This window comes from Amphibalanus amphitrite, unplaced genomic scaffold (assembly GCF_019059575.1).
Source record: "Amphibalanus amphitrite isolate SeventyFive unplaced genomic scaffold, NRLGWU_Aamphi_draft 001678F_arrow, whole genome shotgun sequence".
Taxonomy (NCBI): Eukaryota; Metazoa; Arthropoda; class Thecostraca; order Balanomorpha; family Balanidae; genus Amphibalanus; species Amphibalanus amphitrite.
In genome coordinates, this window is record NW_024883171.1 from 93,942 (window position 1) to 117,284 (window position 23,343).

Here is a 23,343-nt window from a genome sequence, read left to right on the forward strand (position 1 = left end):
TGCAGTTCGGGACATTTCTCTCTAATCTCACTCAATATTGGACATTCCAACAAGAAGTGTTTTAGATCCTCATTTTGTTCATCACACAGAACACAGTTTGTTTTCTCTTTTGTAAACCTCTTCCTAGAGTTCAGAGGGAGAGTGTTCGTTCTTGCTTGAAAGAGGATTCTTGATTGTGGGGTGTTGTCATATACATCATCTTCTTTTACCTTCAGTTTCCATCTCTTGTATATCCTCAGACTTGTTTTGGTCTCTACTTCCTCTTTCCATCTTTTATCGTCCCACCTGATCATATTTTGGTTAAGTTCTTCTTTCTTCAAGTCTCTCATGTCTTTTTGGCTTAGGTTTAGCGTTTCTAGGTGCGCGTTGATCATTTTTGCCCATTTCGTACTCTTCTCTTCTAATTGAGTTTCTATTACTTCCTTCAATAGTTGGTTATTTCCTTGAAGAGTGCTTCTAACATACTGTAGATGCCCTTTCATAACTCTTGTTTTCATCGTCGAAGCTCCAATTTCGCCCCGGAGGGCACAGTTGGCGGTATATCTCGGTGCACCGAGTATCTGTCGATATACTCCGTTTTCTATCATTTCCAGTTTCTTTACCTCTTCTTCCGTTATGTAGAATATGTTGGCACCATACAAAATGGATGGTAGAGCAAGGCTCTTCCAGAATGTTTTTCCTATCATGAGCTTGTTGCAACTTCTCGCGATCACCCCATAAGTCATGTTTGCCATCCTTTGAGCTTTTTCTATCATCTGCTGTTTCTGCTCCTTGAACATGTTTCGCTGATTTCCAATCCTTATACCCAGATACTTCAACTTGTCTGTTGTCGGTATTCCTTCTACTTCAGCTGGTTGTTCCTTGCAATTGAATACCAATACAGCACTTTTATCCTTGTTAATATCCAGACCACACTTCTTACTCACTTCGGTTAGAACTTTGATCAGCAGTTGTGTTTCATGAAGTGAATGTGCTAATATTAGTCCATCGTCTGCAAAGAACAGTATTGGAATGTAGAATTTCCTGTTTCTGAACCCAAGCGTTGTCTCCTGTATTTCTTTGGTGATTATATACGTAACAATCTTGAACAATGCTGTAGAACCGGTACATCCTTGTCGAATTCCACTTGTCACGTCCATTTCCTCTGTTGTGCTCTCATTCAAGTTGATCAGTGTAGAGTCTCCTTGGTATATATCTGCTACGGCATCTATAACTTTTGGATGGATCTTATATGCCATCAAAGCTCTTATCATTTCACTTCTTTTCACGGAATCAAATGCTTTTCTATAATCGATTGATGTAACATACAGTGGGGTCTTCCTTTTATAGCTGTCTTCTACGCAATAGTTCAGGATGTAGAGGTTATCTTCAATCTTCCCCCCTTTCGTGAATCCAGCTTGGGTTTCAATTATAGCATCATTTTCTCTTATGTGTTCTTCAATCTCATTTAGATAAAATAATATTAAATCACTGCAGTTCAAGTTCTGAGCTACCATATCAGAAATACCAAGATTCTTTACTACTCAGAGAAATATTATTCAACACCTAAAAATAAAAAAAGGTGGGTTGCTCATTTTTACAAAAATATCATGTATCAAATATTATTTTATGCCACATTTTATACCTGTTGCATGATAAGTGACATTTTCTTTATGAAATAAGCATACTGTCTTTAAAAATCCCTCTCCGTGAAGTGATTTGGTAGCACAAATTTTCACATGCGTTACTTTGCTCCTTTGCTTACGTGATTAATGCGGCGCGTTTAGGAAATGTTTTGCAGTGCGCGTGCAGTGTTGAGGAGGAGGTGGGCAATGGGGATAGTTGGCCATAATCCTTTGTTTGGTCACGGCTCGGCCTTTGTCAGAAAATAAAGCACGTTTGCTGATAATAGCTCTTCTTGCTCTCATGTAGCTTCTCATACTGTTCATATCCTTATGGTGACTCAGACTGGGAACATTGAGACTGTCCTTGTTCAAGCAAGTTACAACTAGTGCCGATTTTATCGAAGATTTAAAACGAAGTTGATTTTTACCTTAGTGCAACTCATCCTTGGAGAATTGGATGGAATAATCCACATTTTAATAATCTCCATACAAGTCCAACTTAAATTAAATTTAAACTTCATTACCAAGGTAGGTAGGTGGGTATTTATTTACTTTAGGTCTGCAAAACAGAGGGGTAAATAAAAGTCAAAGACAAGACAAGGAATCGACATAAGAAGTGGGCCAATAAACAAGTGCTAGATCAGGTGTGACGCAAAGAGGAAGCTTGGATCAGGCACAGGAGGAACAGGAAGTCAAAGAGACTCAAGAAGAAATACATTGAAGCGCGTAATGCAACCACAAAAACTGTTAGACAGGCAAAATATGACTACGAACACAGACTTGCATCTGAAATCAAGTCAGATCCCAGGGCGTTCTATACATATGCAAGAAGCAGGATGTCTATCAAAGAAGAACTGCTGGCAGTGAAAAAGGAAAATGGGAAAATGACAACAACAATGGAGGAAACATGTGAAGTTATGAACCAGCAATTTCAACAGGTCTTCAGGAAGCCTGATGGCACGGAACCACCAGAGCTGGAGCCAGTTGTTGGGGTCAAATTGGATCAGTGCAACATCGACCTGGGAGAGGTGGTGACCTTGCTTCAGGAGCAGAAGACTCCATCGGCGCCTGGTCCTGATGGAGTCCACCCTGTTGTACTCAAGGAGTGTGCAACTAGTCTCGCAAGGCCACTGTTCATTATTTTCTGCAAATCCCTTGAGTCTGGACGACTGCCGAAGGACTGGAAGAGAGCGAACGTGACTCCAATCTTCAAGAAAGGCAAACGCTCAGATCCTCTTAACTATCGTCCTGTAAGTTTGACGTCGGTCCCATGTAAGGTGATGGAGAAGTTGATAAGGAGAAAGGTGGTTGATCATCTCGAGTCCAATAATCTGCTCAGTCATCAGCAACATGGATTCCGCTCGAACAGATCCTGCCTGACTCAACTTCTAGAGTACCTTTTCGACCTGGAGAACGCTCTTGATGATGGGGACTGTGTGGACACCCTGTATCTGGATTGCCGCAAGGCGTTCGACACTGTCCCACACCAGCATCTTGTAGCCAAAGTGCGACGGATGGGTATTGATGGACCAATCATACACTGGATCACTGATTTTTTGACTGGCCGTGAACAGAGAGTGTCTGTCCGAGGTTGTCAGTCCAGGTGGAGGGATGTGTTGAGTGGTGTACCCCAGGGTAGCGTACTAGGACCTACGCTCTTTCTCATATACATTGATGATCTCTTGGAGGGTCTGCAGTCATCTGGGAAGCTCTTCGCAGACGATGCTAAAGTCTACAGGAGGATAAGGAGCCCCAATGACAGGATCGACCTCCAAGAGGATATCCACCGACTGCAACTATGGACCAAGAAGTGGCTTCTGAGCTTTAACGAGGATAAGTGCAAAGTAATGCACTTTGGGTCCAATAACCCAGGATACACATACATGATGGGAGGTGTATGTCTTGATACATCTGCAAAAGAAAAAGATCTGGGAATCGTCATTACACCGGACCTCAAGGCCTCAGAGCAAGTGACCAGAGCAGCAGCAGCAGCGAACTCCATGTTAGGAAGAGTGAGGAAAACATTCACCTACATGGACAAGGGAATGTTCCTGCCTATTTACAAAACCCTGGTGCGCCCCCACATGGAGTACGCCATACAAGCCTGGTCCCCGTTCCTCCAAAAGGATATCATGAAGCTGGAGAGGGTTCAGAGGAGGGCTACGAAGCTTGTCCCTGAACTCGCCGACCTTCCGTACCCGGATCGTTTGAAGGAACTCCAGCTGACAACACTGGAAGAGCGAAGGATCAGGGGAGATATGATTGAGGTATACAAACTGATGCACGGGCTCGACAAGGTGAATGCTGGAGAGGAGTTCCTGAGAATGGAGACTGGTGCGAACATGCAGAGGACGCGGGGACATGCACTCAAACTACAGAAGCCAAGACACCGGCTACACAGGCGGAACCAATTCTTCACTTCGAGAGTGGTGGACCACTGGAATCAACTGCCATCTGAAGTTGTACTGAGCAAGAACACCAATACCTTCAAAAACAGATATGATAAACATGTCCGTACACTGAGAAGAGGCAGCATCCCATGAGCAACCCGCTCCCTTTGCCTCTTTCCTTTCTACTTTGGTAAGCATTCTACTTTGGTAAGCATTCATTCACACGATACTCTAAGACCTCCTGATTTCATTTCTGATACTTATTCCTTCTAGAAACCAATTTAAAAGCACCAGTACACTAGTATCACCAGTATCACCACCAACGGCCCCACCTCCGACGGGAACTGCACGTGTCTGCGCGGCGCACCCGCTACAAATGGTCCAACCAAGGTTGAGCGAAATTACGGATGATAATAAATTGTAAGGAAAGTGACGTCAAAATAATCGAGGCGGAGCGGTGCAGTGCCGAAGGCAATGCCTTAGGAGAGATTACAGGCAATGGTAAGTCAAATATTTTTAGGTTAAGTGGTTGTGTATCTGGCTTCAGGCCGAAGGCCTGAAGCCTGATGCATAACCACTTAACCTAAAAATATTTGACTTACCATTGCTTGCAATCTATTCATGCAAGTCACTTTTTCCTTTTCCCCCAGTAGGCAAACATCAGTAGGTCAGGTTAGGTAAGGTTTGGTTATGTTCTGATCATTTTCTCATGCTCTATTACCTTTGCTAAATATTTTCTCTTTTTTATTCACCGTTTTTCTTGTGCTTTGGTATTATGACGTCATTTTCATAACGTCGAAAACTAATGAATATTCGCATCATTTTTTTTCTTTTATAGGGCAGCGTTGTATGTTTCGTTTTTGTCGTGGAAGCGTGCTTTCTTCAGTGTGTATTGTGCAGCAGTGCGGTGTAATGTGCTGGGGTTTTAGTATCTTATTTTACATTTTTGATGCATTTAAGCATCATATCTGAATTCAGGACATCAAATAGTGTAAGAATGTGCATTTTTTCTTGTTAAAATAATATTGCGGACCTAAAGTAAATATTTACCGGTAGGTGCCATCCCACCTAAATTACAATTGAAACTTATACTTTTATTAATTTATATGGAAATCACTTCTTTTTAAAAGTGACAATTATTGGAACTAGCACCATCCAATTTATTTTATTTAAAGGGGCTCAAGGGCCCTGTTTCACTGCACACTGCTGGCCACTGGTACTGCTAGGGTGGTTGACAATTTTGATTTCCAGTGATATTTGAGGTAAATTTGGGCACCTTCATCTTCATTGAGCGACATCATCAGTTCAGTCGTGTTGCTGCTGTTGTAAAGCTAATGAAAAGTTGTGGTTGGGCCCAAGTCACATGACATATACCTACATGACCACAACTTATGACTTAAGCTGGCGAAACGGAAACACGCCAGTTGTGGCTAGCACCACAAATCAGGGCCACGGTAATGTTTCTCCTGTGCTCACGTAGATTTGTTTCTCATAGCCTTGTTAACATTTCAAGGTTTTTCTTGCTGGAAGTTGAGCACAGGGAGAAGAGTTTTTTTTTGTGTTAATAAATGGCTGGAGGTAGCCCCAGTCCCCTTAAAAGCCCTGGTCTGCACCTGTAAAGTGATTCTTTTTCCATGTGTTTGTGATGTACTTTTGTATTTTTCATACTTTTTGCATGTTTTTTTTTTTTTACTTAAAGATCTGTGCTTGATATCAATGTTGTTGATTAGATGTTAGTGACACAGAGAGAAGAAGTGATGTAGGTAACAATGTGTAGCCCACCTGCCTTTCATCTTACAATATGAATTAAGTGCTATTTAGCTTATCTGTCTAGATGCATTGATTCAAATAATGAGTACCTTACATTTTTCTAAAGAAATCCTGGTCTCACACTTAATTATATCCTAGTTGCCAAGTGCCTGGGAAATGAGTAATTGACAGATGGCTGCAGGACATGAGCAGCTTTTGACAGATGGCTGCAGGATATGAGTAATTAAAGATGGCTACAGGACATGAGTAATTGACAGATAGCTGCAGGACATGAGCAGTTGACAGCAGACAGATAGCTGCAGGACGTTAGTAATTGACAGATAGCTGTGGGTGGGACAGATAGCTCTAGGACATGAGTAATTGACAGATAGCTGGGGCCTGCAGGCTAGCTAACCTTAAGAGTTTACTTATATATTTATTCAGTTCTTATTTGTCTTCCTCAATCCTGAACAAGTTAGCATCAACACAAAATATACTTTTCCATCACTGTGGCCGTAAAAACAGCAATTACACAATGCTCATTTAGATGGATTTCTTATTGCTATAATTTCATTTCAACAAGTCAACCTGATGGACTAAGGCTGATGACAGGCTCCTGCTTTACAAATTGTGATTCTTTTTATTGCATCTTTTTCCTGTATCCATCATAATGATTCCACAAATAATTCATTTATGCAACTCAATGCTCTGGGTAGCCTCAAGCAGCTACCTAACCCAATATTATTGTTTGAAAGCTGACCTAGGTATGCAGTCTTAGACTACTATCGTGGATCATATGTCATACTGTCATATCATTGGTAAAGAGTAGTCTGTGCCTGTGGTGTGGGAGATACATCTGAGCCTAGCAAATATATTCTAAATTAGTGTTATAATTTCCCAGTACCTACTTATTGCTAGCACAGGTAACCATGAGTTGAATTAGCAAACATTGTGCAAATCTGGCATGCAGTTTGCATTGTACAGTGCACACACTACAATCCACTGAAGACTACATATAATAGAAAGTTTGAAAGTACACAAAATACTACCTTTACAGCAGCTAAGGCCAAGATATCAGTTGGATTGCTATAGTCTGTTCCATATCAAGCTTGCAGTTGGAGTTTCTTCGGCAGATCGCTCCTCCGCTCAAGAATTTGCGTCTTAAAATGTAACAGCTGTATACACAGAAATCACACACTGTTTTCAGCAGGGCACTTTGGCTGCAAACTTGAAACGGAACAGAGTATAGTGCCATCAATATTGATTGAAACATTACATGCATGTAATTGTATGCTAGATTTCCAACACAAAAAGTTATTGATATCTCGTGACTACTGGGCTACTGGTAATACAAATAGGAATCTTTTTGTTCCCTTCTATCTTTGTTTTTATAGTTTATTTTTGTACACCTATATCCTTACATTATTTTTATCCACCACCATGCAGACCTTCAGTCATGTTGATGAAACTTTTGTTTAAACTATCTGACTTTCTGTACCAATTTACCTTATCTGTATAGGGTGCGCAGTGGTAGATAAAGCCCGAGTGGGTAACGAAATACGATACCGTCGTATCTAGCGAGGGCGCACGCCGGCGGCTTACGCTATATGTTTGGACATATGTGGCAAACAAGAGGACTGACGATCACTGAAACTTGTGTCAGTTTTCAGCTCCCAATTGATTGCAGTGTTGTGCTTTGCAGCCTTTGATAGCTACCATGGACTGCAACAGGGAAGAACTACTGGCCAATTTTCAGGTAAGTTCTACCGACAGCAATTCGGATCCACCATGCTATATTTGACTTGTAGTGCATCTAGTGAGCATGGGGCCCCTTTTGATGCTCGTGAACATTGAACAATATGACGAGTGAAATCAAAGAAATTAAATTTCAGTTAAACTCTGCTCATTGCAGTTCCTACATTTGATACACATATTTGCCTGTCAGGATTCGAATCAATATGGGATGTCTTTAGGAACATAACTCATCAGCTGCTACACCAATCAGTCGAGCTGCTGGGTGGAGTGCCAATTTTCCGAGGCATGGTTTCGTAATTATTTTCATCACAGCGCTATGGGAATCGCCAATGATGAGCTCCGGAAATATTTAAAATCGACTAATAATGATTTCCGGAAATATTTAAAATTGACTATTTCTATATGTTCATGTCAAAGATAATCTGACGATTAACATGTTCCATTCTTTGTCTTCCGAGGAGTAAGTAGATATCGAGATAGTTTGTGAAAAGAAAGTTTGTCCTCGTTTCTCAGACTCTCCCATCAGTCCCTTTCGAAATGAGTTAATTTGCTAGACTGTTACACAACCGGTGGGCCTCTTGGCCCCCTGCCGTGAGTTCAGAGGTTACACTCGCTGCTGGCGTGCCTCTCTCCGGTACTTTATCGTAGCCGTTTCCGCGTCCCCTCGCGATAGTGCGGGAAACTAGGTACTTAGCGGGGGCGATGCAAGATTCATGGTAGGAAATGGGGGTCGAGTTGGGGGATGGGTGTCCTCGGATGGCAACCGGTCATTGTGCGAAACTATGCGATAAAATGCGCTGCGAAGCGCGGGTGACTCGTGATGTAAAGCGACGGGGGTGTTGGGCGCTATAAAATTGAAATGGAACGGACTGTAGATCAGTGATCACACACATCTTTCATGCAGAATATAGCAAACTGAAGGCTAAACAGTGCGACCTCAGCCTTATCATCAGCAAGTAGCTACTGACACGGTTACATCGCAAAATAAGACAATGTGTCAAAATGTCTGTAGGTATTCCTTCAGCCGCAAATCACTTTAACACAATGTGACAGTATCAATAGCTGCCTGCATCACTATTACACCTGCGTGTCAAATGGTGACATTTAATTTGTGACTTCACAGGCCTGTACTGGTATCGATGACGTGGGCGAGGCGCTCGCCCACTTGGAGCAGACCGGCTGGAACCTGGTGGTAAGTGGCGTCACACTGAGTAGGGATACAGCCAGGGTGGCGTCGGGCATGGGCACTCTGAGAGCCAACCTCACCTGACTGGCTGCAGATTATAGGAGGACTGATTTAGTGGCCGGTTTACGTGCCAGCCTCACTCGGTCGTACTCCTCGGGATGGCTTTACAGAGAGCTGAATAAAACTATCTCAAGAGACGCATGACAGTTTAGTCTAGAAATTACTCATGGCGGAGAGATTATTGATTTGGTAGAATTAATTTTCCACTCATTAGCATGTTGAATTGATGGGGCTTCCTATTATTGCCATGCAGCTTCATATTATTGCCGCTACTGACTTCAAAAGGTTAGAATGGGTGGTGCTTGTAAATATTCTGTCCATGTTTGACTGTCTTGCTCACCATCGTCATTATTTTTCCCTCTCCTCTCGCTGATGCCTACCATGAACTTTCTCCCTCTTTTCCTCTCTCTTCGCAGGAGGCTGTGAACCGAGTGATACCGCAGGACTCGCAGGTGGTGCCACCTGTCGGCGACGGCGTGCAGATTCAGGAGCTGAACCAGCCGCCAGATGTCAGTGTGGGCGTCTCGGTGGCGTTCGGGGACGACCCTAGCGACCCGCTGGCCGAGCAGCCGGTGACCCCGCTGAGAATTATGTACTATGGCCGTATGCTGGAGATCACACTGCCCTCCTCGGAGACCGTCTGTGAGTGGACGCAGGGGCGCGGCTCGGGACTAGTCGAAATGAATGGCGTGCCCTGTTTGCACGATTCCGAACGGCGCATTCCGAACGAAAACAAAGTTAGTTAAGTTACAAAGTTAGTTAAAACAATTATATGCAACCATTTTGTTTTAATCATTACGCCTTTTAGTTATCAGGGTAGCTTAAATGCCATGTGTATTGACACCTACTAGTCCCTACATGTGTATTGACACCTACTAGTCCCTACAGTACCGAGTGTGTAGAGCTATCTACTTGACCCTGTGTCCGCTATGTAGACCCTCTCCTCCACGTGATACCCCTCTCGTCATCTGACCGCTGTGCTCCCTGCCCGGCAGCCACGCTGAAGATCGTGCTGCAGGCGCAGACGGACATGCCGCCGTGCCAGCAGGACCTGCGGCTGGATGGCCAGCCGCTGAGTGACGGCACGGTGCAGCTGGCCGCTCTGCCGGCCGGCCAGGTCCTCACACTGCAGCAGGGGACCATCGGGGGCGGCACTGAGAGCGACGCGGCCGGCCGACCCGGCCCGTCCACATCAGGACTGAGGTGAGTCCCGCAGCACTGGCACAGAGAGATACGGCCGGCCGACCTGGCCCGTCTACATCAGGACTGAGGTGAGTCATCTACTGATACAGATAGGGAAAGACAGACACAGAGACACTGACTAAGTGGTAGACAGGCGCAGAAAGACAGAGACACGGCCGGATGGCCGGCCCGTCCACGTCTGGATCGCCCACTGATACGGACTGACACAGAGACGGACACACGGACAGAGACATGACCGCCGCTGGACCACGTTCCACGTCGGAAGTAACGTAGGTCTTGTGCTGATACTACTGACAGAGATAAACATATGAGCCAACGGATAGAGAGGTAGCCAACAACCCGCTCTTTTCTCTCGTAAAAACGGCCTAGTCACTGGTCAGGCCCTCATTGTGTCTGCATTCGGTCATGTGTTATCGCATGCTGGAGTTATGCAATGCTCATGTGTACTTATTAGCCTTTTCTTCTGTGTTCCTAGACGCAGGATTAGTTTTATTTTGGTCTTGTATATGTATTAAAAAAGCAAGCATCACAATTATTAACAGGACATTTCTGGTGCAACGATTGACAAGGTACCAAGAAATCAACAGGGTGACTCAACGACGCTATGATATGGATTATACATATTATGATGAATCATCGATTAATCGACCACAGTACATGGGACCAGTCACTTCTGCCATCTACCGCCCAGCTCTGTTACGTGTAGTACCGACCGCCGCCGCCGTAGCCAGCAGCATCTGTCGTGTATTCCGTGCCGCCGGGTGTGGTATCCCCTTCCGAGACGTGGTACGGACGGTGTGTACAGATGCCCAGGTCTGAGTCACAGTGGCCCGACAGACAGGCTGAGTCGCCGCTGCATTCGATACCGTCCGGCTGCTTCAACCAGCAGACGTTCCCCTTGGTGAGCTTGCACACCTGGCGAAGAGAGGTGATGTGAGTCGGTTAGCAGATCAAGATGGGATGGGATACGATGATGACAGAACTGGACGGATAATGACGTGGCTTAGGGCCGCCACCAGGTTATGGGTGACGTGATATGAGAAGCTAGCAAGTGTAATTGGGCGAGAGCTCAAATATTCCAGCCACGTCTGCTACAAATGCACATCAACGTTGAGCGAGACGTTTCGCTTCTTGACTTAACTTCTTACAATTCATGTACGGTGGTCAGGGTATCATTATATGGGTCACCACCTCTTATGCCATGACTTGAAACCTCAGACATTCCCCACGCCACCGTTCACATAGCAGTCCCCCTTAGCTCTCCTCCCTTTCTCCCAGTCAAAGAATCAATGTAATTTAAGTGAGACCCCCGGGCCTCTCCCCACCACCACGCCCGCCGTATAGTCACCTGCAGTTCGCGGCAGTAGACGTCGCTACCATACTCCTTCGTACAATCTTCATCCTTCTCACAGTCCAGCTCGCCGCGCCGGCTGAGGCGCCACAGTCGCAGCGTACAGCGCGTCTCGGCGTCCTGGTACAGCTGACGCAGGTGGTACAGGTTGCGCGGACTCTGCGGCCACAACTGCTGGCGGCGGTACCTCTGCACGTGCGGGTTGGACAGAAACGGCTGCGAGAAGTCGAGCGTGCCAGCGACGCTGACGAATAGCTGTGAAGAGACGGCAGGGTCAGGGAGTGCAGGCAGCGGACTGAGAACTGGATTGACAGCAAGCGAGTTGACAGCAGGCGCCCCCGATTGTAGCGACTGCGGCCAGGCGGACGGTGGACAGCGTACGTGTTATGTGTTCTGTTTATATGTGCGGGGCACACCGGCCTTGGATCTGGTGGTGTGGAGAGGAGAGGAGGGTGCCCCGCTCTAAGTCGGCCAGTGGGTGACGAGTGCGTGGCAAATGGAGGGAGGAGGCATGGGGAGGGATGACCCAGTGACCGGAGATGGTAGCTCAGCCTCCTCGACAAACTGAGAAACTCCGCGTCGGATCAATCGGTAACTTTCACGTATTTCATTTTGTATATCAGATGTGAAGCATATAGAGTGAAAACTCGGAGCTTGTTGTTGAAACCATGAATGTCTATAGTAAAACAGAAAAAAACGACAGGGAAACTAATAACAAGTTTTGCTAAGCATGGCTTTACTGGTAAGTCAACAATTAAAATCGACAATCGGAACTGAATTTCTTGGACTATGTTAGCTTTTAACTTGCCCATGGACCTCGGGTTCCATTGTCGACTCCTTTTCTGGCGTTTCCTCCCGTACTAGGCCCTGTGTTTGTTATGAGGTGGAGCGGTAGTGGTGTCACAATGGGCAAGGCTCGGATGGTCTGCGTTGTCGATAGTAATTTGTTGATGAGGGATATCAGCGTAGGGGTATTGTTCTGACGTCTAATTCTGGCGGTGGTTAGGTTACCAACAAAGACGAAGGGCTGTTGCGGCAATCAAAGGTCCTTTGCAGCCCAGTGGATCCGTCGTACGGGTACGAACCTGTAAAAATTGTCCTAGTGTGCGCACTATGCATACATATTTCACGATGAACGGCTTCCGGGCCGATTTAGAGGGATCGCGTGGAGGGATCGCGTGAACTTGGATAGTAGTGAAGCCAGTCACAGAAAATAATGCCGATACCAAGCCAAATACCAACCAACGTAGGAAAATACCGAAACCGAACCAACTTGGAAATATGATAGACATGCCAACTTTTTACCGAATTTACAACCCCTTATACATTAGTCAGGACCCATGATACCAACAAAATACCAAAGACATTAGGATTAAAATACCAAATACCAAGTCGGTATCGGTTTGGTATCGGTATACCAAAAAGCTGGTATGCGATTGACATCTCTAGTGGATAGCGACGCTACTCAATTACATTAGGATTAGCAGGTTTCTCTCGGGACAGTCTAACACGCATCTATTAGTTTATCCCAACAAATTGAAATATGTTTTTGTCCAGCTGTCGTAGAAGGCGAGCTCAGGTAATCTCAGTTTTTCGTTATTCGTCTGACATATCTCTGGGCGTACTCCGTTTCTGGCGGACCCTCGCTGATCCGAGGCCGCCGAGTACGCCCGTCCGTCCATCTGTTCGGAGTGCGGCGTGCCCTCCCGGACCGGCCGCTCAGTGTGTGTGTGTTTACCCGAGAGCTCCTCTGCGCCGCCGCCGCCGCCGCCGCCCCATGCGTCGGTCGGCTGACCAGCAGTCAGTCGTCGGCCGGCCGCGCGTCGCCACGATGCCGCTGCCGCGGTGTCCCACCGGCTCGCTGTGTGTGCTACTGGTGCTGGCGGTGCCGGCCCTGGTGGACCTCCCCCTGGCCACCGCGCAGCGCTGTCGTAGGGAGCCGGAGAGTCCGTACGGCCCGCCGCCGGTCAAGACACCCGGTAGTGGCGGGTATCGAGTCGAGGTGCGCGGAAATCACACCAAGTACGAGCCCGGTAAGAGATATGAGGTGAAACTGGTCAACATCCAGAACAAGTTTGTGCGCAAGTTCAAGGGGTTCTTCCTGACGGTGGAGCCGTCGGTGCCGGTAGAGTACGGCATCATTCAGCAGGTGGGCCATTTCCGACCGTCCAGCTCAGCTGTGGGCTTCTCGGACGAGTGCGGCACCAACACGGTGACTCATACGTCCGACTCGCCCAAGTCGCACGTGTCGCTGATCTGGGTGGCGCCGCCGCCCGGCTCCGGGTGTGTGATGTTCCGCGCCACTGTAATCGAGGGTCGCGGAGTGTGGTTCAGCGACGACGGTCCCCTGAGCTACGAGCTCTGCGAGCACGTGCACGAGAACGAGGACGAGCAGCCGACGCCGCTGGACACGTGCTGCGCCTGCGATGAGGCCAAGTACGAAGTCACCTTCGAGGGCCTGTGGTCGCGCAACACACACCCGCGCGACTTCCCCATCGACCGGACCGCCGCCGCATTCAGCGACATCATCGGAGCCTCACACTCGGCCGGGTTCCGGTTCTGGGAGTACGGCGGCGTGGCCACGGAGGGAGTTCGTCAGGTGGCCGAGTGGGGAGACACCAAGAAGCTGGAGAACGAGCTGAAGGAGCACAGCGGCGACATCCGCACCATCATCAAGGCGCGCGGTCTCGAGTACCCGAACCTGCAGGGTCGTACGTTCGCCGTGTTCCGCGTGGACCGGCGTCACCACCAGGCGTCGCTGATGTCGCGCCTGAAGCCGTCGCCCGACTGGCTGGTCGGTGTGTCTGCCATGGAGCTCTGTCTGCGCAACTGCAGCTGGGCAGAGCGCCAGGTGCTCAACCTGCGACCCTGGGACGCCGGCACCAAGAACGGCGACTCCTACCTGGGCTCCTACCCGCCGACCAACCCCAAACAGAAGATCCAGCGCATCACCAGCAAGTGGCCGGCCAACTCGCCGTTCTACGATCCGACTGGTGGTGAGATACCGCCGCTGGCGCGGCTCGTGCTCAAGCGCCAGCGGGTGTACGAGCGAGACTGCGGCACCGGCCACGCGGGCCCGGCCGCCGCCAGCCTCTCTGACTGCGCCACCACCACTTGGAGCGACTGGTCGGCCTGCTCAGCCACCTGCGGGCAGGGCCGCAGGACGCGCCGCCGCCACTACCGCAACCGGACACACGCCACCATGTTCTACTGCCAGGTAGCGCTGGAGGAGACGAGCGTGTGCTCGGCCAGCATTCCATGCGACACGTACGGAGCGTTCGACTTTGGCGGCGGTGTCGGCGCCGGTGGGGGCACCAGCAGTAGCGCGAACCGGTGGCTCGGCTCCGGATCAGACGGGCTCGACACCGGCTACGGCGTCCCGATGTCCGGTATGGCAGGTCAGGATGTCTGCGCGCTGGACGAGTGGTCCCAGTGGGGCCCGTGCTCGACCACGTGCGGCCCGGGCATCCGCCGACGCACGCGTAACTTCAAGTCACACCTCGGTCGCAAGCGGTGCTCGGAAGAGACCACCGAGATCCAGGACTGCAGTGACCAGAACCCGCCGTGCCTGACCTACGAGGAGATTCCGCCCGGCTGCGAGGTGGTCCCCTGGAGCGAGTGGTCGCCCTGCTCGGTCTCCTGCGGCGGGCCCGGCGAGCGGGTGCGCGTGCGAACGTTCATGCGCGAGCCCGACTCTCCGGATCGCTGCGCGGGCGTCAAGCGGCGGGATACGGTGACCTGTCTGCCGCCGCGCAGCGACTGCCGCCTGGCGCGCAGCGAGGCGATCGCCGTGTGCAAGGAGCCGCTGGACGTGGGCAGCTGCCGCCTGAACCTGGAGCGCTGGTACTACTCGGAACAGGACGGCCACTGCGTGCGCTTCCTCTACGGCGGCTGCCGGGGCAACCGGAACAACTTTGAGACCGCCAAGGAGTGCGAGGAGACCTGCGAGAGCCTGTCGGGCCTGTCGGGCCGCTCGCGCTCCTACGGTAGTGAGCTGGGTACCTCGTACATGGGTCCGGCCGGCGGTAGCGACTCAAGCATGTACGGTATGCCGCAGTATACGCCAAACGGTGGCTTCGACTCGGAGCTGAGTCGCCACTCGGAGTTGTTCAGCTCGTCACAAGTTATCAACCCTCTGCTGGATCGCGGTGTACGCAGCCACTCGCACCACTGTGCCGTGGAGCCGTGGGGCGCCTGGAGTCCGTGCTCGGCCTCGTGTGGCAGAGGTACTCAAGTGCGTCGGCGCCGGCCGCGCTACCCGGGGCGAGCCGGCTCAGCGGGCTGCGGCCGGCGCCGGCTGGAGCGACACAGGCACTGCCGCCACCTGCCGCCCTGCTGAGGGGGTTCTAGCAACCCTGCTGAGGATAGTGGCCATCCGTGCTGAGGGACCGGTTCCCTGCCGAAGGTCGGTCATCCCGGCTGAGGGCTTTGTTAGTGGTTACCCCTGCAGTGACCCTAAGTGGTTGGCGGTGACTTGGACCCGTGGCTGGAGGGGACAACGAATGCCCTCGAGCGGCTGGGATGTCTCAGTCGAGAAGTTTATCGGACGGTGTTTGCTTTCATTGGTCAGTGACGTGCGGTGCGCAATGGCGCTCTGGTTAAGTGTTCCCATTGATACATGTCTGGTGAGATGAGAGGCGAGAGCTGAGATCACCGCTTACCGAGAAGGAGGAAGCACGCGACATTGTCAGAGATTGTGACGGAGTGGCCCACGGCAGTAGGTTTATGACATCCCTGCCGTTTTCTGGCTGGGTCGCCGTTGTTTATTTGATCGAGGTCGACTCGCTCGCTGCACCAGACTATGGGTCGCTGGTGTAGCATAGAGTTGTACTTGTCACGGACGCTTCTGGTGCTCGGTACGTGCGGTTCTGGAGCTCGTCACTGTTCTAGTCGAGTAGTGTTACGTAATATTGCTGTTAGCGGCTGGGCAGCTGTGCCCCTCGGCATCGCGCAGCCCAGGTTGGGCTGCTCTGCAGTTAGGTCGAGCTGCACGACCCCCAGTGCGGAGGTGTTCTGTTGGTTATAAATTATAGCCCCTCGAGGGTAGACCGTCAGTATTTGGAGCTGTTTGTTGGATAAAGCTCCGTCGGCTTCCCCTGTGGATTTCTAGATCTGCCAGGTGGATGAAAATACTGACCGTACTTGAGGAATGTTTTATCATTCTAAGTGGAGACGCTAGTTTCCATTTCTTTTCTCTCAAGTCAGTTTATTGTGATCAGATGTGTGAATCTCATCCAATAAATGGTCGAAAGCTTTTGAATAAATTGCATTTGACTTTCTGGATTATCCCATTTATCCTCATAACTCATATATGCCCGATCAATATTGATGTTGACACGGCGATGGGTATAGGGTTCTCGCTGGCGGCGACTGCGGCGGACCAAAAGCGATTGACTCGCTGAGTAAACGTCTCCCCATGTGTGCTCGAGCTGCTCGGTTACCGGCTCACCCCGCTCCCTTCCTCTTTCCCTCTGTCTTTCCCACTCCTCCTCCTCGTCCCCTCTTTCCCTCCTCGCTATCAATGATGATGCGGGCTGCCTCCCTTCCATCCGGTCAGGCGGCAGATAGTTATCAGCCATCCATGCTTGGATCAAATCAGACATGAGTGATCCTCGATAGCGATTCCGGTCCGCTGCGCGGTTTCACTGGCCCGTTGACCAGCGGGCCCCATCACTCACGGTCGTGGCGGCCTGTCAGCGTGCACGGTGCACTATATTCTGTGCACCGTACACGGGACGGAGATTGGCGTGCGCTGCACTCGAGCGCTCTCCAGGGGTTGCCCTCGGGGTAGAGTACGGCGGCTGCCGGAAATGAAGGCTTACAGGCCCGGAGAAAGTGGTGGCTGTCTGTGCCCAGAGTGTTTCTTAGTTATAATACTCTTCACTGGCCTCTCAGAGAGCGCTCGCTGACCGCTAACTGACCGCTCACCGGCCTCTTTACCGAACGCTCACAGGCCGCTCACTGACAGCTCACTGATAGCTCACCGACTACTTACCGGCCTCACACTATCTGCTCACCTTTCGGTCGGGGTTTTCCTTGCAAACCCACCCACAGCGTCAGATGGCTGGCCGCGCTCCAGCTATCTTCTCTCCCCGGACTGGCCGTCCGCCGGATCCTCCCGCTCCCATGCCCCTCCTCGAGGGATTGCGGCGCCGCTCTGTTTGTTTTCCGATGCGCCTCCGGACCATTGGTCATCGGCTAATAGATTGCGCCGCAGGCGCGTCAACAGGACGTGCTCGGCTGACGCGGGTGGACGCCGGATGCCGCGCACGGTCCGGCCCTGTCCGGCGCTGTCCGATACTGTCTGTACGACTGTCCGGCACCATCTCATTGCTATATCAGGCCCTGTCCGGGACTTTTTGACTCTGCAACGCCGCCCTCTCCGGCGCTGTCCAATATTGTTCGAGCTGAGACTGTCCTTCCCAACCTAACTATGTATTTGGTTAGGTTGAGTCGTCTGGTAATCTGGCTAGCCTAACCATTGTCCGGCCTAAACCGTGGTATTACTGATGAATGATGATCGATCAGTGAATCACCATAAATCAGTTTTTGAAATTGGAATATCGTCGGTGCATGTTGCAATGCACAATGCACATTGACAATGTGTGTCGTATTGAAGCTATTGGGCGTTTTCACCGGTCCATATTTATGCTTTTACAGATCTGTTTCCGGGTTTAGAGATGTAAAGCCTCAGTAGATCAATGACCAGCCTATATCCCGGCTGCCTCATCTTCATCTCAAATCCTGTTGGAGTACTGCAACTTTCAATTTCACTTGACCTGCATAATCTAATCACTCTCCAATTCTAATAACGTAAGAAGAGTGGAGTAGCACCACCTACTCCCAATAATAACATTTTGCGCCGTTTCTGTGCAATATGATGCCATACAGCGCCTTAATTTCCATAATCCTGGCGTTCTCTAATGCTGTGAGAGAGTGCCTCTGACACTATATTGGCGTCGCTGATATTATCTATGGCTGTACCGCCGCCGGCGTTATTGGACGGAGCGTGTCGTCATCGACAGGTGATGGCTATGAGGTCCGTCCGACAGGAGCATTGATGCTACGAGCAAAGAGCAGAAACTCATTCACTGGCAGATGCCTTGTTTTGAGATCATATTGAAGCATATTGAGACGTGTGACTGGCAATTGAAGTGTGTAGCTACGGACAGATAACAAAATATAAAAATTGTTTCGTCGTAAATTATGGCATTGACAATTCGCTGACACGCTGAAACAACTCTACGAGGACGAAATTAAACCGAGCTGCAATGTTCACTGAAGTCATCAACCCTAGCTGTAGATAATCGCTACTCACCATCGGGAAGCAGAGCAGCAGACAATGCAACGCTGTCATCCCAGTCGCCTTGGAGGGATCCTTCGGCAGAGCAGAGCAGCTGGTGAACGGGTGGGGCGGTGGGCACTGGTCGACTATCTGCACAACTATGGCAAAACCAACGCCGTCGATAGGGCCGGTGGTAAACCAACGACAGTTTTATGACTAGTTGGGTCCAAGACTGACGGCTTTACGGAATGACTGCCGACTACTGACTGACTAGAATTAGTGTCTTCCTGTGTGTCCGATCGCTAGCCTCCACTGAGGACCACTGACCGAAGTGAGGCGCCGCCGGTCAGTCCGCCGCTCCGCCTTTCTCCCTGCCCCCAGGGCCGATCAACCTCCCCCGCCCATCCCCACCTGAGCCACTGCCATCCCCACCTGAGCCACTGCCCATCCCCACCTGAGTTAACATGCCATCGTCGTTACCTTAGAAAGGGACAGTGCGTGTATTTGCGTGCCTAATGCGCACCTTTTTATCAAAGCATAGTCCGTGAGTTGACAACGGTTTGGTAGCGATTCGCATGCATACAGATCAGGGGATCGGTGCTTCTGCGTTTGATTTCACTTTTGATTTCATAACTGACTTTGCTAAAGCGAACTTCACGTTCTTCGCCGAGTGCTAGTACCTGATGCTAGGTGAAACACGCAATGAGAGACACACTGCGCAATAGCATGGCAGTTAGCATTTAGCATTTTAAGCAGTTTGCGCCTAGCCATCACCACGTCTGTCGCTAATATGCATTCTGTTCTGTCAGCTATATAGTTATGTCCCCGTCCTATGTACCGTATATCTCAGCTTCTCCCGCACCATGCATCTCCGCGGTAGTCCGCTGCCAGCTCAGCCGTCCGTAGCCGTTCTCTCTGTTTCCTCAGCGGTCCGGCTCTGATAAACTATAACCGTTCTATGTCGCTGCTCCTCCAGCGGTCCGGCGCCTCCGGCCGGCACCGTCAGCCACCTGTAACCGTTGTGCCCTCTCTGTCCCCCTCAGCGGTCCGACGCCCCCGGCCGGCACCGTCAGTCACCTGCTCACAGTCAACGACATGTCGACGGGCCGGCAGTTCAGCATGCCCGCCTCGGCGACCACCACCGTCGGCCAGATTAAGACGGACGTGGCGGCGCTGACCGAGTGGCCGGTCAGCCAGCAGAGCTGGACCGGCTGGCCAGAGTACGCCACGGACGCGGTGAGTGGGGATGGACACAATGGGCGTGGGGCCTCTGCAATGACCCCGTGTAAGGTGGCCGCTGAATTTCGTTCTGCTCAATATTAAAGCTTTCGTGTTAATTCTTTCCCTTGGAATGGCGCAAACATTATTCTCAACTTTCCCAGCCTCTCCTTATTTTGACAAGCCAATTCAGCTTGTAGCACCACGGATGAAATGGCTCTCTGTTTTCGATGAGACGGTCCATGTTTATATTGCAATACACTTTCCCGTTATGTTCACAGCCGCGAATGGGGTGATAAGCTGTGTGAAACGATCTTATCCACCGCCCGGCTGCGGAATCGGAGGCTGTTATGTGTTATTACCATTCGTGACGTGTTTTCAAACGACCACTGATGGCAGTTTCATTTATTTCTAGGGCCCATGTTGTCAGAGATATAATTTCCATCCGCTCGAGGCGGGATTTTGTCTCACGGATGCCCGTGTTAGGGAATTTAAAGCTGAAAATATTGGCACACAGTTGTGTACCTGCTACGTTCAATTGCACTGTACAGATGTGATGTTGTGCAGCTAAATTCTTCCATTCTAGGAGATCTTGTTGTAGCAGGATTTGGTAAATTCGGTTTTGCTGCCTGACCTTGGTTAAATTACAAAAAAAACATGCATTTAGAAGATAGTTTTTCCCACATAATATTACGTTTTCTAGCTATCGATAGTTTTGATATAGGTACCTACCTATTCACTATCCAGTATTGGCATGAGTCAAAATTCTTCACCCCTAGGCGCCTCAACAGGAAGAGCCACATCAGTCAAGAATGAGACCAATGTTTATTTTGGCGATACTGAGGCGTAGGGCGTCATTTCCTGGAATCCGTACAGCTGACATCAACTGTCTGTTCCTCGGCCAGATCTTGAAATCTGAGCCCGTGCCATCCTGTGAACGTGACTTAAGACCATTAGTGATAATGGCGACGCGACGAGACTCATGTTACAGCGTTCTTTGGAGTCGGCGGTGCTTTTGACAAAGGCACACAGTTACGACTCACGGGTTTTAGCCATTGAAGAAAGCGACCCCGTGCGAATACGCATTACTCAGACCGTATCAAGTTTGTGCTTCCATTCTAGCTGACATCACCATTGTGGCTCAGGCGCTGTTTAGGTATAAGTAGATCCTTCCATTGGCGATGTCGTGCGGTCGCTCGTTTGTCCACCGGTCAGCTCGGTGGTTTTCCAGCACATTAGCCGATGGAAGTCAGTGATTCCTCTGAGCGACCATCCCATTACGGCAACATCGGCGGCGCATGGGCCACCGATGGTCCCAGGCACGGAACATGAGGCGTTCTGCCGCGAGTGGGCCGTGGGAGGGGGACGCAGAGGGCGGTATGGACGGGGCTGGGTCACGGCCATCACAGTGGTATCAAGCGCACCACCGCCTCTGGGCTATGACAATGGGGCGCAAAGGACGGGATGAGCGTCACTAGTTGACGGGATCGTTATCGTGGTCTGTTTTACACGGGCGTCTAAGCTGTATCTGCGCTCTCTTGTGTTGTGACCGGAGTTTGTAGCCATCGCTCCAGTAATTCTGACGAATTAAAAGAAAAATATGTTCGGTTGAGTCGGCTCATTGCGTCGAGCTGCTTCACATCACTGGATTTCGTGAGACGGAGGCATCATTTCCCGAGCACTGTTGACGCCAGCTGTCTGTTTTTTTCTCTCTCTCTCTCTCTGCCAGATGCAAAAATCTGAGTCCCACTGGTAAAATGTTCATGTGACTAGTATGCCTTCAAGTTCAGTGGGCCGTATGGCTCGTATTACTGCGTTCTTAGGAGTTGATTGTGTTTCCACGAATAACACGGTGACTCGATTCTGAGTAGAGGACCATTGAATACATCCGGCCTCCGCAGCATGGTACGAGTAGGTACCCCGTATGTGCGCTGTATACCAACGGTGGCGTATGTGTTTTCTGCCGCTCATGACCGCCAGTGCTCCTACTCCCACCCAACTCGCCGCCAGTCGCCAATCGCGGTCTGTCCCGACTCTGCCGTCCGTGGCTCTCTTTCCGTCGCCTCCGGGCGCCGGCGGACAAGGGACAGACACTGATTATCACCCGCAGCACGCGGCCTATCTCGGCCCGGCATCGGCCCGCTGCAGCCACCAGCCAGTAGCCGCCGCTAACCTTTTACCATCCGTCGACATTTCTCGATCTGCGCAGGGATTAGGTTATCGAGCAATGACGGCGACTGTTGGCTCGTGGTTTGCAAATTTCTGTTAACGGTGTGCTGAATGGACTGGCATTGATTATTTGTTTATCCCATAAAAGCGCTCGGGTGTTTTTTTTTTGTCCTCATTCATATGCAATAGTTTTGTATTCCTTAAATGAAGAAGTTGGGACCGTTCAAGCTGCGCTGTTTCTGTGCAGATCATATGAGAAATGACGTATATCGCAGCGGACAAGGATCCGAGACCACCACGAGCGTGACACGTCCCTCGCCCTGTTTCAGAGCACACTGGCCGACACAGGGATCGGGACGACACACACGCTGTCAGTGACACGACTACCCCCGCCCGGGTCAGCAGCAACAGCGTCATCGGTAAGGAACGACTGGGTGATGGAAGAGTCAGTGCTGGGGGCTCGGTCTAGGGAGTGAGATGGCACTGAACTGAGAGTGAGATTATGCACTATGCAGTCTACCTTTAGATGAAGTGACTTGTTTTCAGCAGTTCTTAGTTTGGCGTAGATAGCAGAAAATGGCAGCATCATGCAGCATTACGACAACTTCTGTTTTTTTCCCTTCTGTCGTTTGCCGTCGTAGTTCGTCCGCCGCTCGGTTAGCCCGACGCCGTCCGTTGTTGGTTTTAACCAGCGCCGTCTGCTCGCTTCTCACGGAATTCGGAGAGAGCTGCAATAACATTCACAAATGGAGCCCTTTGAAACTCATTCGTTCACTGCAAAATAGGATTTGTCTAGGATTTCGTTTAGCTGTTTCCATTCTGCCCCAGCCCACTTCAGTTTGAGTTTGATTGGACCATCGCCATGTCTGAAGTGAAAATATGTGTGCATGTCGCCGATGGTAAGCTGAGCGTTTTCTTTTAACTTTAGATAGTGGTTATTAGGAGTAATCTGTCGCTGAAGTACGGCTAGTGCTTTATGTCAACCGTTGCAAACAATTTTAAGTCCGGTTGTTAAATGTACGATCACGTCAGTTGCTAAGATTGATGCACAACTCGGCGATTTGCGCCCAATGAATTGAGAATATGCCCGCACCATTGTTATGGCATCCCTGTGAACTCCGTGCCCATAGCGATCCCATGCTTTTCCGATCGCGATGTGTAATGTATGTGTCGAGAGTGTGTGATTCCGTTTGGTGGACGGTCTGTGAGCCCGTTCCTGTTTGGTCTGTCAGTCTGGTACCGTTTGGTCTGTCAGTCCGGTACCGTTTGTCCCGTCAGTCCGGTCCCGTTTGGTCCGTCAGGCCCGGTCTCGTGCGGTGGACTGCGGCGCGGGGCTTCAATCGATCTGCCGTAACCGGAGACACGTTGGGCCG

The 23,343-nt window shown here is 50.2% G+C and overlaps 3 protein-coding genes across 9 annotated transcripts in view; 2 read left to right on the plus strand and 1 right to left on the minus strand.

The window, feature by feature from the left end:
- The first annotated feature begins 1,742 nt into the window (after positions 1 to 1,742).
- Positions 1,743 to 23,343, plus strand: part of LOC122374585 (FAS-associated factor 1-like) — a 29,484-nt gene continuing 7,883 nt past the window's right edge. The window contains exons 1-7 of one of the 7 annotated variants that reach the window (XM_043353413.1): positions 1,743 to 1,804; positions 7,407 to 7,499; positions 8,622 to 8,690; positions 9,161 to 9,386; positions 9,740 to 9,947; positions 19,627 to 19,819; positions 22,300 to 22,389. In XM_043353413.1, coding sequence (XP_043209348.1) covers positions 7,461 to 7,499; positions 8,622 to 8,690; positions 9,161 to 9,386; positions 9,740 to 9,947; positions 19,627 to 19,819; positions 22,300 to 22,389 — 825 coding nt within the window. In that variant the 5' untranslated portion in view covers positions 1,743 to 1,804; positions 7,407 to 7,460. Of the gene's footprint in view, positions 2,133 to 4,836; positions 4,986 to 7,406; positions 7,500 to 8,621; positions 8,691 to 9,160; positions 9,387 to 9,739; positions 9,948 to 19,626; positions 19,820 to 22,299; positions 22,390 to 23,343 lie in introns of those variants that run through there. The other 6 variants (XM_043353409.1, XM_043353410.1, XM_043353411.1 and 3 more) reach the window with 6 other exon arrangements.
- Positions 10,431 to 18,913, minus strand: LOC122374587. Its single transcript, XM_043353414.1, has 3 exons — positions 18,617 to 18,913; positions 11,296 to 11,553; positions 10,431 to 10,862 (listed from the first exon to the last, which is right to left on the minus strand). The coding sequence occupies exons 1-3, from the start codon at positions 18,653 to 18,655 to the stop codon at positions 10,644 to 10,646; spliced, it is 516 nt and encodes a 171-aa protein (XP_043209349.1). The 5' UTR covers positions 18,656 to 18,913; the 3' UTR covers positions 10,431 to 10,643.
- LOC122374584 (spondin-1-like) lies at positions 13,104 to 16,562 on the plus strand. Its single transcript, XM_043353406.1, has one exon. The coding sequence runs from the start codon at positions 13,130 to 13,132 to the stop codon at positions 15,635 to 15,637; it is 2,508 nt and encodes an 835-aa protein (XP_043209341.1). The 5' UTR covers positions 13,104 to 13,129; the 3' UTR covers positions 15,638 to 16,562.